The 17,018-nt window shown below is 58.2% G+C and overlaps 1 protein-coding gene across 2 annotated transcripts in view; it reads left to right on the top strand.

Moving 5' to 3' along the window:
• ATL2 (atlastin GTPase 2) overlaps positions 1-11,778 on the top strand; it is a 42,007-nt gene extending 30,229 nt beyond the window's left edge. Inside the window, exons 9-14 of one of the 2 annotated variants that reach the window (XM_054177296.1) lie at positions 281-408; positions 4,141-4,197; positions 5,278-5,349; positions 7,241-7,672; positions 10,758-10,772; positions 10,905-11,012. In XM_054177296.1, the coding sequence (XP_054033271.1) occupies positions 281-408; positions 4,141-4,197; positions 5,278-5,349; positions 7,241-7,672; positions 10,758-10,772; positions 10,905-11,012 (812 nt within the window). Of the gene's footprint in view, positions 1-280; positions 409-4,140; positions 4,198-5,277; positions 5,350-7,240; positions 7,673-10,757; positions 10,773-10,904; positions 11,013-11,599 lie in introns of those variants that run through there. The other variant, XM_009901654.2, reaches the window with a different exon arrangement.
• The last annotated feature ends 5,240 nt before the right edge of the window (positions 11,779-17,018 follow it).

Genomic DNA, 17,018 nt, shown 5'->3' on the forward strand with positions numbered 1-17,018 from the left:
GTGTCCCTGGGGAATGCACCTGAAGTGTTGCCAGGGCTATGGAAGCTTGCTCTCTGAGGCTGGAGTTCGGATGCAAGAGTAGGCAGAACTTCACCCAAGCTACACTACCTATTGAGGCCTTTGGATGGCTTAGAAGTGCAGCAGGAGCTGGGCACACTCTGGGGTTTGGAGGACCATGGGTTGTGCTCCCATAGGAACTGCAGGATTGAGAAGAAAGCTAACCACTTCTTTTTTCCTTCTCTCCTTTTTCCTCCTGCAATGGATTATTGGCTTTTGCTAGACATAGACGAGGATTTTAAGCGAGAGCTACGGAATTTGGTGCCACTGCTGCTTGCCCCTGAAAACCTGGTAGAAAAAGAGATCAGTGGCTCCAAGGTGACCTGTAGAGATCTTGTAGAATACTTCAAGGTAAGCAAACTCCTGCTAATTGCTTCTGTTAATGGCTTCACAGGAAAGCATTCTAATTTTAGGGCCTGTTCCCAGAGATGCCAAAGCTATCTAGGCTGACATTGACTGAGCAGCTCTCACTCTTTTTTTCCTCCCCCCTTCCCTTTGTGTTTCCTTACTCTGACTTTGCAGAACTGGCACACAGCTTCCCAAAGGTACAGCTCTTGGCAGAACTGGGGGGGTGGGGGATGGTTGTTTGCTTTGGCTTCTCTTCCTTTGTAAACAGGCTGAAATACTTCAAGCTGTATTAGAGACTGTTTGGGTTTGTTTCTTTTAAGAGAGCTCTTCATGAAGGTTTTTGGAGTAGGTTTTGTAGCCCTGCAGTGGTAATTGCAGCTGCTCCCCTCCCTGGCTTTGTAACATGTGCAGAAGATGCTTTCTAAACGCTGGAGTGTGCAGCAGCACCACTGCATGCTCTGAAACGTTTGGATATGATCCTTGCAGCTGTCAGGCTCTTGAGCTGTTTTGCTGCCAGGGTGACAGCAGCAGAAATGTGATAACATAATCCCTGCCTCACCAGGAACTGCTCTGCTCTGTGTAAACTGCTGCTTGTTGAGCTGGAATGACTTAGACAGTTGTCCTGGTAGGAGAAAGTGGCACTTTTGTTCCTAAAGAATCTCTCTTTGCACTTAGGCTTTGGGGCACATGAAAGGTAGGAAGGGGTTGGGCTGATGTTAAGCAAGCAAGGGAGAAAGCTCTTCAAGCAAGGGAGACCACAACCCTTTAGTGTGATATGAAGTAACTGTTTTTCATAGAATGGTCTGGGTTGGAAGGGACCTTCAAGATCATCCAATTCCAACCCCCCTGCCATGGGCAGGGACACCTCCCAGCTTGCTCAAGGCCTCATCCAGCCTGGCCTTGAACACCTCCAGGCAGGAGGCAGCCACAGCCTCCCTGGGCAGCCTGTGCCAGTGTCTCCCCACCCTCACTGGCAAGAATGTCTTCCTTGTCTCAATCTGCCCTCCTCAGGCTTCAATCCATTCCTTCTTGTCCTGTCACTGCAAGCCCTTGGCAGAAGTTCCTCCCCAGCTTTCTTGTAGGCCCCCTTGAAGTACTGGAAGGCCACTGTGAGGTCTCCCTGGAGCCTTTTCCTCTCCAGGCTGAACAGCACCAACTCTCCCAGCCTGTCCCCACAGGGGAGGTTTTCCAGCCCTCTGAGCATCTCCATGGCCTCCTCTGGACCTGTTCCAGCAGCTCCAGGTCCCTCTTGTGCTGGGGGCCCCGGAACTGGAGGCAGTGCTGCAGGTGGGGTCTGAGCAGAGCAGAGGGGCAGAATCCCCTCCCTGTGCTGCTGGGTTACACTTCCTACAAAGGAAGGATGTCACAGCTCTCCTGAGGAGCATAAACCAAGCACTCTGGAGCTTGCCTGCTGAGCCTCTCTGCTGATCTGGTTGGTTGCTGCTTGTAGTTGTCCCCCAGTGAGACCTGCTCTTGCCCAGTGCAAGAAGCCTGCCCTTGGCAGCAGTTGGCTGCCCCCTGCCACCTTGCTCTCCTGAAGTGCTGCCCATTTCATATGCCAGCTCCAGCCTGGGAGCAGTCCTGCAGGGTGCTGCAGAGCCACTCTGGTTATGTAACTAAAGAGGGCTGCTCCCTCAGGGCTCTGCCTTTCAGGCTGAGCTGCTGAAGGCCGAGGTGGGAGCGGGGAGGCTCCGGCTGGGGGCGCAGCGCCGGGCGCCAGGAGGGTGTGGAGGGAACAGCGTCCCCTACAGCTCTAAGCATTTTGTAGGTTGTCCTACAGCCTGGAGCTCTGGGTGTGGAGGGACCCTGTCAACCACCTTCTCTCCTCCTTTACAGAAAAAAAAAAACCAGCCTGACATAAAAATCCTCAGGTCAGAGCCTGAGGGGGGAGGAGAGCAGGAGTAAGATGAGGGAGAACAACTGCCTAATCTCTGAGGGGCTAAAAATGGCCTTGGGGGTTTAACTTGCACAGCTTGGCCAAAGCACTGAAGGGCTCCTGCTCTGCCTGCTCCACTCATCTCTCCCAAGGCCATCTTGTGGGCTGGAGAGGAGGACCTGAAGGATGCACTCGGCCTTGGTGAAGCCACAGCTTGAATGCTGGGTTCAGTTCTGGGCACCACAGCATAGGAAAGACATGAAGGAGCTGGAGGGTGTCCAGAGAGGAGCTGGAGGGTGTCCAGAGAAGAGCAATGAGGCTGGAGAGGGGTTTGGAGGGCATCCTATGAGAAGCAGCTGAGGGAGCTGGGGGTGTTTAGTCTGGAGAGGAGAAGGCTGAGGAGGAGACCTTACTGCTCTCTGCAGCTACCTGAAAGGAGGCTGGAGTGAGGCTGGGGTTGGACTCTTCTCCTGGGTAACCAGCAGTAGGGTGAGAGGAAATGGGAAATGTGCCAGGGGAGGCTTAGGTTGGACATTAGGAAAAACTTCATCACTGAGAGACTGAGAAGGAGTTGGAACAGGCTGCCCAGGGAGGTGATGGAGTCCCCATCCCTGGAGGTGTTGAAGCTGTAGATGTGGTGGTTCAGGATATAGTTCAGTGGTCATGGTTGGACTGGATCTTAAAGGTCTCTTCCAGCCTTTATGATTCCATGAGGCTCTGTATTCTCCTCTTCTAAGACCCTAGTGAAAGCTGCAGCCCAGGAGGTTCTACCTCTACACAAGGGGGAACTTCTTCACTGTAAGGGTCCCAGAGCCCTGGAGCAGGCTGCCCAGAGAGGTTGTGGAGTCTCCTTCTCTGGAGCCTTTCAAGGCCCATCTGGATGTGTTGCTGTGTGACCTGTGCTGGATTCTATGGTCCTGCTCTGGCAGGGGGCTTGGACTTGATGATCTCTTTGGGTCCCCTCCAACCTCTGCCATGCTGTGAGCCTGTGAAAGGTCACCTGAAGATGGTGGTGCACAGAGGCCTAGGCTGCCTGCTTGGCTTTCAGAAGTATTTTGGGTGCTCAGCTCTCTCTGCATGACCACTTTGCCTGTGTTTGGACAGAGGATCACAGGATCAGAGGATGTTAGGGGTTGGAAGGGACCTCTGGAGAGCTTCCAGTCCAAGCCCCCTGCCAGAGCAGGACCATAGAATCCAGCACAGGTCACACAGGAACACAGCCAGACAGGGCTGGGAAGGCTCCAGAGAAGGAGACTCCACAACCTCTCTGGGCAGCCTGCTCCAGGCCTCTGGGACCCTCACAGGGAAGTTCCTCCTCATGTTGAGGTGGAACCTCCTGTGCTGCAGTTTATATCCACTGCCCCTTGGCCTATCACAGGGCACAGTGAGCAGAGCCTGTCCCTGTCCCTTCCTTCCTGACCCCCAGCCCTCAGCTATTGATAGACATTGATCAGATCCCTCTCAGCCTTCTCCTCTCCAGACTAAACAGCCCCAGGTTCAGGTGGGTGCCACCTTAACTCTTGTCTTGGGGGGGAAGATTCTCTCCCTAGCACAGACCTGATGTACTTGAAGGAGCAGAACCCTTCTTGAGCCAGTGGCAGTTGTCTCCCCAAGGTTCTCTACTCCCCTGCCAGGCCCAGCCTCAGATGCACAGCCAGGAGATGCAGGCCCCAGGGACAAGTGTGAGAATGCCAGCTCTGTGTCAGGAAGATGGCTCCATTAGAGATTTAGCATTATTACAGAGAACCAAGCTGAGCTCTGTCTTTCTCTCCTCCCTCTCTTCTCTCCTTCACAGGCAGAAATGGTTAGGTGGGGAAAACCAGACCTTAACTTTGTTTCTTTTCCTCTCTCCCTTTCAGGCTTATATAAAAATCTATCAAGGAGAGGAGCTACCTCACCCAAAATCTATGCTGCAGGTATTTGATTTCCCTCTCAAACCCTCCAACAGGTGATGTGGCCTTTGCTGTAAGCTCTCTGTGAGGAGCTGTGTGTCCTTGGAGAGCCTCCTGAACTCATGGCTGGATGCCTGTGTCTTTCCTCAGCTCCAGCTAGCAAAGCAAGCAGGGCTGAGATGTTGAAGCCTCTTCAGTGTTGCCTGTAACTTGCTGTTTGGGTTTTCCACTCCCCCCCCTGTGGTGGGTTGAAATTTCCCCTCCAACATTAGATTTGCCAGAGCAGCTCAGCTGGGAGCAAGTGGAAGCTGTATTTACAAGCAGCACTAAATCTCCAATGGAATGCAAGCAGGGTGTTGGGCTTAACATTTCACCACTTGGGCAAGAGCTTCTGCCTAGCCCATGAGGGTGGTGAGAGCCTGGCACAGGTTGCCCAGGGGGGTGGTGGAAGCCTCCTGCCTGGAGGTTTTCAGGCCAGGCTGGCTGTGGCTGTGAGCAACCTGCTGCAGTGTGAGGTGTCCCTGCCCGTGGCAGGGGGTTGGAGCTGGATGCTCCTTGAGGTCCCATCCCAGTCCTTGAGGTCCCCTCCAACCCTGGCAATTCTCTGATTCAGTGGATCCTTCCTTGCTCCTGAACAGCAGAGAACTGCCAAGAGGCTGCCCTCTCACAAGCCCCTGGCAGTCTGGCTGCAGCTGCAGCAGTCAGTAGCCTGCTCTGATGTGCATTGCTGCCCTTGCCTGGTGCCTGGGGGGTGTTTTCCTGTGCCCCCTGGAGCTGTGGAGGTGGTGAGGGTGTGGTGGGCAGCTTGGCTTGCCTGTGAGATAGAATCACAGAACCAACCAGGTTGGAAAAGACCTCACAGATCATCAAGTCCAACCTCTTACCTAACACCTAACACCTCCTGACAACCAACCCATGGCTCCAAGTGCCACATCCAAGCCTTTTTGGGTCACCTCCAGGGATGGGGACTCCACCACCTCCCTGGGCAGCACATCCCAGTGGCCAATCTCTCTTTCTGGGAAGAACTTCTTCCTCACCTCCAACCTGGGGAGGTGGTGAGGGTGTGGTGGGCAGCTTGGCTTACCTGTGCTTTGTGTTTTCCAGGCAACAGCTGAGGCCAACAATCTTGCTGCTGTGGCAGGAGCTAAGGACTTGTACAGCAAAGGCATGGAGCAGGTATGGCAACTGCACAGGTGGGCCTGCAGTTTTCCTGCTGGTGGTGGGAGTGCTGATGGAGAGAAGGAGCTTAGGGCCAGCAGCTGTCTGCTTTCTCCTCTCAGGTTGTGTGATGCAGCAAAGCTGGAGTTCTGTGAAACCAGAATCACAGACCTGGGGGGGTTGGGCAGGACCTCTGGAGAGAGAATCACAGAACCAACCAGGTTGGAAAAGACCTCACAGATCATCAAGTCCAACCTCTTACCCATTACCTAACACCTCCTGACAACCAAGCCATGGCTCCAAGTGCCACATCCAAGCCATTTTTTAACACCTCCAGGGATGGGGACTCCACCACCTCCCTGGGCAGCACATCCCAGTGGCCAATCTCTCTTGCTGGGAAGAACTTCTTCCTAGCATCCAGCCTAAACCTCCCCTGGTGCAGCTTGAGTCTGTGTCCTCTTGTTCTGGTGCTGGTTGCCTGGGAGAAGAGACCAACCCCCACCTGGCCACAACCTCCCTTCAGGCAGTTGTAGAGAGCAAACAGGCCAGCTGTGTCAGCAGCTGGCTCCTGCTGCTTCCTACCATCTCTTAGCTCCCTGAGCCTGCTGGTGGCAGCAGTGGACAAGAGGAGGACCAAATGTACCCTGTTTGTCCAAGTGCTGCACAGGATGCCCCACTGGGATAGGTGACCAGGGGTGAAAAGCTGAGGGGAGGGTTTGTGGCCTTTAGAGTTCTCCTTCACCTTCCTCAAGCCAAGCTTTCCCTGCCTCCTGGGGTTCATTTCACCTTTCCATGGCAGGAGCAATGTGTGTGGCTGGTGTCCTGTCCTCCTGGACCTGCCCAAAGGGCAGGGGAGGCTTAGGCTGGATGTTAGGAAGCAACTCTTCCCAGCAAGAGAGATTGGCCATGGGAATGTGCTGCCCAGGGAGGTGGTGGAGTCCCCACCACTGGAGGATGAGGCACTTGGTGCCATGGTTTAGTTGCTTAGGTGGTGTTGGGTGATAGGTTGGGCTGGATGATCTCTGAGGTCTTTTATAACCTGCTTAATTCTGTGGTTCTGGAAAGGAAGAGTTCAGTCCTGTGCCTCTATCTCTGTATGTGGTGAGACAGATAAGGCCTCTGTCAGGGGGACAGAGCCAGGCTCTGCTCAGGGATGGCCAAGGACAGCACAAAGGGGCACAAGGAGCAGAGGAGGTGCCACAGGAGGGAGCAGAAGGGAAAACTTGGTCAGTGTAAGGGTCCCAGAGTCCTGGAGCAGGCTGCCCAGAGAGGTTGTGGAGTCTCCTCCTCTGCAGCCTTTCCAGCCCTGTCTGGCTGTGCTCCTGTGTGAGGCCTCATCCCTGGAGGCACTGCAAGGTGAGGCAACCTGCTCTAGTGGAGGATGCTCCTGCTGACTGCAGAGGGGTTGGAGTGGATGAGCTTTGGAGGTGCCTTCTGAGCCAGACCAGTCTCTGTGTGTGTGGTGGTCTTGATGCATCAGCAGAGGCTCTTGTCCAGCACTCTGAGCAGCGTGCAGACTGTGCTGGAGGGTAAGACAATCTCCCAGGGAGCTTGGCCAGGCATGGAGGACTGCAGTCCAGAAAAGGCAGGAAGATGTATGCTGAACTTCAGCAAGTAGCAGATGAGTGGTGTCAGAGCCTTCCCAGTGAGCTCCCTGGAGCTGTTCAGGGTGAGGCAACCTGATCTAGTGGGGGATGCAGGGGGGCTTCGACTGGACGGCCTTCGGGGGTGCTTCCCAGCCCACCCCTGGGGACCGTGGCGCTGCCCACAGAGCCACGGCGCACAGCAGCTTTTGTCACCACCCTCGGGAAGGGACCCCCCGGAGCTTACAGAGCCGGGGAAGCTCCGGGGGGAGCCTTTGCTCCGTGCCGAGGAGCGCGACGAGCCGCTGCCCCTCTGCCTGCCGCAGGTCTGCGGCGGGGACAAACCTTACCTGGCGCCCTCGGACCTGGAGCGGAGGCACCAGGAGTGCCGGGAGTCCGCCGTGCGGCAGTTCCGTGCGGTGAAGAAGATGGGGGGCGAGGAGTTCTGCCGGCGCTACCAGGAGCAGCTGGAGGTGGAAATCGACGAGATCTATGCAAACTTCGTGAAGCACAACGACGGGAAGAACATCTTCTACGCCGCCCGCACCCCGGCCACCCTCTTCGCCCTCATGTTCGCCATGTACATAACCTCAGGACTGAGCGGCTTCCTGGGCATGAACTCCATAGCCGCCCTGTGCAACCTGGTGCTGGGCATGGCTCTCCTTGCCTTTTGTACGTGGGCCTACGTTAAGTACTCTGGGGAATTCAGAGAGATCGGGACAGCCATCGACCAGATTGCCGAAGCGATATGGGAACAGGTTGGTGCTCTCTGCCTTTCCTCTTGTCATGCAGATTCCCTGCCTGCCTCGGCGGCAGCGCTGCGCCCCGGGGGGCGGAAAGGACGATGGGAGCCTGGGGGGAGGGCGCTCAGAAGAGAGCGGCCGGCAGCTGGAGGGAAGGTCTGCTCGGCAGGTTTGGCTCTGGCAGCGCTTCCTTGCACCGGCAGCTGTTCCTGGGGGAAGGTGGAGCTGGGCTCCACCAGGCAGAAACGAAGCAAGGAGCAGCTACCGACCTGGGCTGGCTTGGAGCAGCAGACAAAGTGTCTGCTCCGAGGCTCTGCTCAGGGCAAAGTGTCTGCTCGGCAGGTTTGCTGATGATTCCAAACTGGGAGGCTTGGCTGAGACCCCTGAAGGCTGTGAGGCCATGCAGAGACTTGGGCAGGCTGAGAGCTGGGCACAGAGGAACCTACTGAGGCTCAGCAAGGATCAGTGCAGAGTCCTGCAGCTGGGGAGGAAGAATAAACTGCAGCAGGACAGGTTGGGAGGGGATCTGCTGGAGAGCAGCCCTGTGGAGAAGGACCTGGGAGTGCTGGTGGGCAGCAAGCTCTGCAGGGGACAGCAATGTGCCCTGGGGGCCAAGAAGGCCAAGGGCTCCTGGGGGGCATTCAGAGGAGTGTGGCCAGCAGAGCCAGGGAGGTTCTCCTCCCCCTCTGCTCTGCCCTGCTGAGACCTCACCTGGAATATTGCATCCAGTTCTGGGCTCCCCAGTTCAGGAGGGACAGGGATCTGCTGGAGAGAGTCCAAGGGAGGGCTGCAAGGCTGCTGAAGGGCCTGGAGCACTGCCTGGTGAGGAGAGGCTGAGAGCCCTGGGGCTGTTTAGTCTGGAGAGGAGAAGGCTGAGAGGGATCTGATCAATGTCTATCAATAGCTGAGGGCTGGGGGTCAAGAGGGAGGGGACAGGGACAGGCTCTGCTCACTGCACCCTGTGATAGGCCAAGGGGCAATGGATGGAAGCTGCAGCACAGGAGGTTCCACCTCAACACGAGGAGGAACTTCTTCCCTGTGAGGCTCCCAGAGCCCTGGAGCAGGCTGCCCAGAGAGGTTGTGGAGTCTCCTTCTCTGGAGCCTTCCCAGCCCTGTCTGGCTGTGCTCCTGTGTGCCCTGTGCTGGATTCTGTGGTCCTGCTCTGGCAGGGGGCTTGGACTGGAAGCTCTCCAGAGGTCCCTTCCAATTCCTAACATCCTGTGAGCCTGTAATGGAGACTCTTGGTGCTGTCAAGGGGAAAACCAGGTCAGAAGTGTGACTGCTGTCTTCAGGAAGAGATGCTGTGCACACAGGCTGTTAAGCTTAGGGTGCTAGCCACAAAGTCTTACTGAAGAGCCTTACTAGGTGCTTGGAGTTGAGGGAGTGGGGAGGCTCTCTAATGAGCTTGCTGCCCTTTCAGAGCAAGGAGCTCTGCTTTTAAACATACACTGAAGGGGAGAAACTTGCCCTGTGGATGCAATGGGTGAAGCATCTCAGGCAGTACCAGAAATGGGGAAGGCCAAACAGTGCTCCTGCTCTTCACCTCAGCTGCTGCTGTCCCACTGGAGGCTTTTCCTTGGTGACATTGCAGCTCAGCCTGGCTGTGTCCCTGTGCAGCCTGCTCTAGCTGGAGGTGTCCCTGCTGAGTGCAGGGGGGTTGCACAGGATGCCCTTGGAGGCTCCCTCCCAACCCAGTGCCATCTGTGAATCAGAGCTCAGAGAGAACTTACCACAGGCTCACAGGATGTTAGGCTGAGGAGGGGTCTGGGGCACAGCCCTGTGAGGAGAGGCTGAGGGAGCTGGGGTTGCTCAGCCTGGAGAAGAGGAGGCTCAAGGGAGACCTCATTGCTCTCTACAACTCCCTGAAGGGAGGTTGTAGCCAGGTGGGGCTGCAGGCAACCACCAGGCAACCAGCACCAGAACAAGAGGACACAGTCTCAAGCTGCACCAGGGGAAGTTTAGGCTTGAAAGAGAGATTGGCCATTGGGATGTGCTGCCCAGGGAGGTGGTGGAGTGCACCCTGGGGGTGCTCAAAGGCTTGGATGTGGCACTGGGAGCCAGGGCTTGGTTGTCAGGAGGTGTTAGGTCATAGGTTGGACCTGATGACCCCTGAGGTCTTTTCCAGCCTGGGTGGTTCTGTGCTCTCTGGGTTACACTGGGGTGGGAACGTGGCTGCCTGTGCACGGGAGGGGAGTGTGCAGCAGGGCACCGAGTTGTTAGGTGTGCCCCTGGGTGGTGGTGAGAGCTGTGTCCCAGCTGAGCTGCTGGCTTTGGGGCTGGCTGCTGAAAGCACTGCACGGGGAGGTGCCAGCTGTGTGTGGCACTGAGTGCAGCTTCTCTGGAGCAGGGCACCGTGTGGCTGCTGGCCTTGCCTTGGCAGCAGGGCCTGATGCCAGCAAAGCTTGCCTGCTGGGGGCTGGAGGAGGGTGGTCTCCAGAGGAGCTGGCTGGAGGTGGTGTGGCACAGCAGCAGCTGCAGGGGCTGCCGGAGTCACCGCGGTGCTGGACGCTGCTGTGCGAGTGGGGGAAGGGCTGTGCTGAGCCCTGCTTGTGCGGCCCTGCGGCTGGGGAGGGACCTGGCTCTGGGGGCAGCCAGCCTGGGGGTGCCGTGGGGGCAGCCTGCCTGTGGGGCAGCCTGTCGAGGGGTGCCGTGGGGGCAGCCTGTCTAGGGGTGCCATGGGGGCAGCCTGCCTGTGGGGCAGCCTGTCTAGGGGTGCCATGGGGGCAGCCTGCCTGTGGGGCAGCCTGTCTAGGGGTGCCATGGGGGCAGCCTGTCAGGGGGTGCCGTGGGGGCAGCCTGTCTAGGGGTGCCGTGGGAGCAGCCTGCCTGTGGGGGCAGCCTGTCTAGGGGTGCCATGGGGGCAGCCTGCCTGTGGGGCAGCCTGTCTAGGGGTGCCGTGGGGGCAGCCTGTCGAGGGGTGCCGTGGGGGCAGCCTGCCTGTGGGGCAGCCTGTCGAGGGGTGCCGTGGGGGCAGCCTGCCTGCCTGTGGGGGGCGCTGCCCCTTGCAGGAGGTCATTCCGGGGCACTTGTAACTCGCGTCCTCGCTGTTAATTTTTGCTGTCCTGAACCTTTGCCTTTTTCTTTCCCCTGCTTGCTTCAGAGGAATCCCAGGAAGGTGAGAAGTTACTGGCAACCCAGTTTCTCGTCCCCCCCACCCCCTCAACTTGCCTTTGTTGTGTTTCCCCCTCCTCCCTCCCCTGCTGCCTTCCCCGAGGCACTTGTGCTAACGCCTGCCTTGGTGTTGTAGGTGTTCTCCAAACTCTTGGAGGTCCTTAGACGCCGATCGCTGCGCCGTGCCCTCAGCCCTGCGCCCCGGCCGCGCCTCTCCTCCAACAATAACAAGAAGAAAAATTAGCCCCCCCCGCCCCGTGGTCGTTTCACTTCGGCTTTTTTTTAAACCCCCTTCCTCGTCTCTGCAAAGCCCTTCGCTCCTGACACACGTCAGGACAAGCTGGGACTCGGCCGGGCCGCCGCTCCCCGTGGCCAGCCTGCCGCCGCCTCCTAGGGTACGGACCTGCGCATCCCTCCTGCGGGAGCTGCCGAGGGGGCGCTGAGAGCCGGCGAGACGCTGCCCACCCCCCCCGGGGGGGGCTTTCGGCCTCTCCCTGCCGTCCCTAGCGGTGTGGGCCGAGTTCAACCTCCTCCCTGCCAGCGGCAAAACAAACCTCCTTCTCTCTCTCGAGTTTTGTGCCACATGGTGTGTCAGGCTGCGGCCTCCTCTGAGCTGTGCTTGGTTCGGTGTGGGGTTGGGTTTGTTGTTTCGTTCCACACCCCCCCCGCCCCCCTGCTCCCTGCCATCCTCTCATCTCTTTCTCTGTGGTTTAAGTTGATTCTTTTGTTGTTGTTCTTTTATTTTCCTTGCTTTACCTCATTGTTGTTATTGTTTTCTGTCTGTCTGTGTTGTGTGTGTGTGTGTGTGTGCACATCTCTTCCCCCCCGCAGGTGTTGAAGCCCCTGAGTGATAACTTGATGGAGGATCACTTGAGGCAGTCAGTCAAAAACTCTCTCAAAGCAGGCCTGAGCGAGCAGGTGGTTCACCACGCCAGACTAAAGGCAGACTGAACGGCTCCTCTCCTCCTCCAGCTCTGCCCCTCTCTCATCCTCCGCTCGCTTGGCTGCACCTGGAGAACTCGACCGTTCAGAACAAAACAAAAAGAGGCAAGGAAAAACAAAACAAAACAAAACAAAACCCCACGAGAAAAAGAAATCTCTCTAAAAATAAACCAAAGTTTACAATCAGTCAGCTGCAGAAGTAGTTGAGTGTGAGTGGCTCCACAGCGTGCTGCCAGCACCTCGGGCAGAGCCAGGTTGCTGGGGATGGGAAGGAGGGAAGGAAGGGCTGTGCTGAACCCCGCTGCTTGGTGGGGGTCTCTGGGGGGTGTGTGGGGAGGGACCGTCCTCCCCCCCCCCCTTCCCGCCAGCCCTGGAGTGGAGGCAGTTCTCTGGCTTGCCGTGGGAACCTGCCTGCGGCAGGAGGGCAGGGCAGGAAGCTCTCAGGCTCAAGCCCGGCCAAGGGCCTGCCCCCGGCGGCTGTCCTCCCCCCGCCCCCCGCGCTGTGCCTCCCTTGGGCGAGTCTCCGCCGGCAGAGCCCCTCCGAGCCTCTCCATCCATCCCTCCCAGAAACCTCTCTCGCTGTACTGCCTTGTAGAGCAGCGTGGCACGGAGCGCGGCTGCTGGCGCCCGGAGTCGGGGGGCCGGCAGCGGAGCCGGGGGGCCGGCAGCGGAGCCGGGGCGGTGGGCTCGGCTCGGCTCGGCTCGGCTCGGCGGCGGCATCGTCTCGCCCTGGCGCTCCCCGGCGGGGGGGCGCGGAGCAGAAGCTGTTCTCCCGCCGGGGGGGGGGTCGCAGCCTTCCTCTGGGTAGAATCATTGCCATGAATTCCGCTGGGGGATGGGGTGGGGGTGGGGGGAAAGTCCATCCCGGAACCCAAAGCCACAAGCAACAGGGCTGCCTGCAGCTCCCCGCGGGCGCCGGGCGAGGCTTTGTCTGTACAGCGTCGGTCAGGGTTTGATTTTATTTCATTTATTGTTGTTGTTATTAATTAATTATTTTGTCTCTTCCGAGAGCTCACAGCTTTTAGGGCATGTATATGAAACTATAAATATATAAATACGACGATTTTGTATCGGAAAATAAATCAATCAATCAAGTTTGGGTTGGTTTTTGTAGTTTCTGGCGAAACCCCGCACCCCCCCCTCCCCCCCCCCCCCTCCGCGCCCCCTCCCTCCTCCGCCCCTCGCCCCCGCGGTGCCTAAACGAAACCGCGCCCGAGGGCGGCCCCCGGACGAGGAATGGTTGTGGCTCCTGTGCCCTGCGTGAATGCATCGACAGTTGGAGAGGATTGGGGGTTATTTTTTGGGGGGGGTTGGTTATTTGGGTTTTTTTGGGTTCCCTTTTTCGTTGTTGTTGTTTTCTTTCGGTATCTTTGTGATCTTTACCTGCCTCGAGCACTGCAATCTCTCCTCCTCCCCCCTCCCCCTCCTGGGGGATTCACCCCGCAAGGAAACACGACGCCGGGAATGTTTGTTGTGAAACTCTTGTCCTCTGTTGCATTCTCAAGTTATCTCCTGTAATTTATTTTCAGTACCTGATTAAAAACCGGTTGTGTACATACAGTGACCTGCGAGCCGGGCTGCTTCTTCACAGCTGTTTGGGTCCGCGTCCTCCTGCAGCAGCCGGGGCCTGGCCGCCGCGGGAGCCAAGTCTCCCTCGCCCGGCAGAGCTGCCTCTTGAACCCACCGGCTCTTGGCTCAGGCTGCAGCAGCCCCTTGTAGGCTGCTGGCAACCAAGAGTGAAGTGGTGGAACCACGAAGAAAAGCCCTCCAGAGGCTGGAGAGTCCCAGGATCTTGCCCTCTGTGATCCTCTTTCCCTGTACCTCTCTATTTAAGGCAGTGCACAGCCAGGGCTCCCCCCTCTCCCCCCTCTCCCCCCTCTCCCCCCTCTCCCCCCTCTCCCCCCTCTCCCCCCCTCTCCCCCCTCTCCCCCCTCTCCCCCCTCTCCCCCCTCTCCCCCCTCTCCCCCCTCTCCCCCCCATCTCCTGGCTGGGGGGGCACAGTGTGGCTGCTCTTGGGCTGCTGAGGCTGAGGGGGGTGGAGGGTTCTGGAAGGTTCTAGCCTGGTAGGTGCAGGGGAAGGGCTGAGCCTAACCTGTGAAAGTCTTCCTGATACCTGAATGCCTTTTGTATGGATTTGTGAAGAGAATTCCCATTGAAACTTCCAGTCCAGGGTGGAGCAGTTTGATTTTACTCCTTGGGAAAGGCTAAAAGATCTCCTCTGGCCTTTGGTCTCTTCTCCCAGGCAGCCAGCGCCAGAACAGGAGGACACAGTCTCAAGCTGCACCAGGGGAAGTTTAGGCTGGAGGTGAGGAAGAAATTCTTCACAGAAAGAGAGATTGGCCATGGGAAAGTGCTGCCCAGGGAGGTGGTGGAGTCCCCATCACTGGAGGTGTTTGAAAAGAGCCTGGATGAGGCACTTGGTGCCATGGGTTAGTTGATTAGATGGTGTTGGGTGATAGGTTGGACTCGATGATCTCAACCTGGTTAATTCTATTCTATTCTCTTTTTTGCCCTGAATCACAGGAACATTCAGGTTGGAGGAGAGCCTCAGGAGCACCAAGCCCAACCCCTGACCCTGCTCTGCAAGGCTCACCCCTAAACCACAGCCCCAAGCACCACAGCCAAACCACCTTTAAACCCCTCCAGGCTTGGGGACTCCACCACCTCCCTGTGCAGCTCAGCCCAGTGCCTGACCACTCTTGATGGGGAAAAATTCTTCCTGCTCTCCAGCCTGCCCCTGCCCTGCTGCAGCTTGAGGCTCTTCCCTCTTGTTCTGTCCCTAATTACCTGGGAGCAGAGACCAGCACCAACCTCTCCACAGCCTCCTTTCAGGCAGCTGGAGAGAGCCATGAGGTCTGCCCTCAGCCTCCTCTCCTGCTGCCATCTGCCCAGCTCCCATCCCTTCCGCTGCTCAGCACTGCTCTGAGCCACTCTTGGTCTGGGGAGTTGTTTGTCAGCTCCTGCCCTGCAGCAGTTGCAGTGCTGCAAGCAGTAGCTTGTCCCTGGCTCCCTTTCCCCTCTTGGCTGAGGTGGTAGCAACTAAGGGCACTCTGGGAGGTGTGGAGTGTGGAGGCAGCTCAGCAATGCTGCAGGGTGGGCTGGAAACGCCTGTGCTTGGGCCCTGCTGAGTGCTGCCAGCCACGCTGGACCCTCATCAGCCTCCAAGCTCCCCAGCCAGGGAACTCCTCTGCCTGCCCCCACAGCCACTGCACTGACACCTGCTGGGCAGAGATGGTTCCCTGCCCTCTGGAGGGGAGGGCTCAGCTCCAGGGGACGCTGCTGAAGGTGAGGAAAGGTGGTTACATTTTCTGTCTTCCCTCCAGCTGCGCGGATTGAATACTGCTCGTGAGAGCGGGCAGCGCTGAATGCCTTTGTTAGTCCTGGAGGCACGGCGCAGCTGGGGAGGCGAGGGGCACGCTTGCATTTGCTCCTTGTGTCCACCAGGCGGCGGTGCTGCGCCCTGCAGTGACGGCGAGAAGCTGGCCTGGGTGTGGAGTGACGCTGGAAGGCTTCAGCCAGACTACAGCAGAGCCCTGAGACAGGGCAGGTGGGGGGAGAGGTCCTCAACATGGAAGAGCATTCCCTGCTCCTCCCCACCTGCCCCAGCTTGTGGGGAGAAAGTCGGCAAAGCAGGGGGGGGCGGGGAAGTGGCTGTGGGGAGGAGCAGGTTGGGGGGGGGGGGTGATAGGGGCTGCTCATGTGGCCACATCTGCCCTTTGCTCCATTAACTCCTCCTGCCTTGCTGGGGCAGGGGGCTCCATGCTGTGTGCATGGAGGGCTGCAGTGGGCCCTTGGGAGCGGGCAGAAAGCAGGGGCCGGCAGCTGCAGTGGGGTTATGAGTCTCAAAGGTGCCTGGCAGGCAGGCTAAGGGGCCTGGGAGCCAGGTGCTGGAGCAGCTCCGAGCTGGCCGCAGCAGGGCCTGGGCGGCCCGGGGTATAACCCAGGGCCGACAGAGAGCCACCTGCACGGCTCTGCCGCCCCCTGCTGGAGGCTGCTGGGAAGCGGCTCCAGGGGCCGGTCCCGGGTGGGTTGGGTTGGTGTTGGGAGCGTGGACTGAAGCAGTACCCCCGATGTGGCTGTGTGTTGCCTTTGTCCATCTGCCAGCTGCTGATGATCCAGAGCCCAGCTGCTGGCTGAACTGAGCCTTCTTGCCCAGTTCCCAGAGAGCCCCAGAGCTTGTTTGTGTGTTTGTTTCCTTCTCCTCAGCCAGAGCAGAGCCTGAGGGTACTGGTGTTTGTGTGGGGGTGGCATCTGCTGGGGATCACAGCATGGGCAAGGGGTGGAAGGGACCTCTGGAGGTCATCTAGTCCAGCCCCCTCCACAGTGAGCAGGGTCATCCTCCACTAGACCAGGCTGCCCCGCTGGTGGGGGCATGGAGCTGCAGCAGCCTGACTTTCCTGCAAGGTTGCTGTTAAGAACATCCCAGACTGCTAAGAAGCTTGGGCTCATGCACAGAGCAGGGACAAGAGGGCAGGAGTCTCACTGCCTGCAGGCACAGGAGCACAGAGCACACAGCTGCTTGCTTTCACCAGCCAGGGGCTGCTCTGCCCCTGCCTCTGGGGAGGAGCTCTGAGAACCCTTCCAGTGCTGTGCAAGCCGGTGGTGTGCCAAGGCCTTGCTTTCCCCAGCCCCCAAACTCCACAGAAGAAGCTGAGTCAGGCACTGACTCCACTTGGCAGCACAGCTCTGGGCATCTCCTGCCTCTGGAAGGATGCAGCAGAGCGAGGCAGAAGCTCTGTGGAAGATACCAGAGGGAGACAGAGAAGGTGATGGAAGACCTAAGATGCTACAGCATCAGGAAGGAACAAAGGACTTCCCTTTCTGGCACTTCATGCAATGCTGATTCCAATCTGTTTCTCCCAGTGCCATCAAGCTCAAGAGGTGCTCAGCCTCCAGCACCTGCTCGAGGCCCTGGGTTCCTCAGGAGGGGACATCTCGCCCAGAGCAACTGCTGCTGTGATTCCCAGCTGCAGGAAGGCAGAAACAGCAGCAGCTTGCATTCCTGGCTGCCTCCTAACTCAGTATTCTTGCAGCAGGTCAGGGCCAGGCCACATTTTCCCTTCAGTATTCTTGCAGCAGGTCAGGGCCAGGCCACCCTTCCCCTGTGGGTGACTGATCCTTGCTGTCGAGGGAACCACACAGCCCCTCAGGTAGCGTGGGACAGGGACAGCGGAAGGGGTGGGTGGAAAACAGCTGGCCCCAGATACACTGAATGTCCACTGGGGCTTTGGACTGTGCTAGCCAGGTCTGGCAGGATCTCCAACCTGCCCTGGGAAGTAATCCAGCCCAGGGTCTGGTAAAATTCCCA

The sequence above is a fragment of the Dryobates pubescens genome, chromosome 39, assembly GCF_014839835.1.
Source record: "Dryobates pubescens isolate bDryPub1 chromosome 39, bDryPub1.pri, whole genome shotgun sequence".
Classification (NCBI taxonomy): domain Eukaryota; kingdom Metazoa; phylum Chordata; class Aves; order Piciformes; family Picidae; genus Dryobates; species Dryobates pubescens.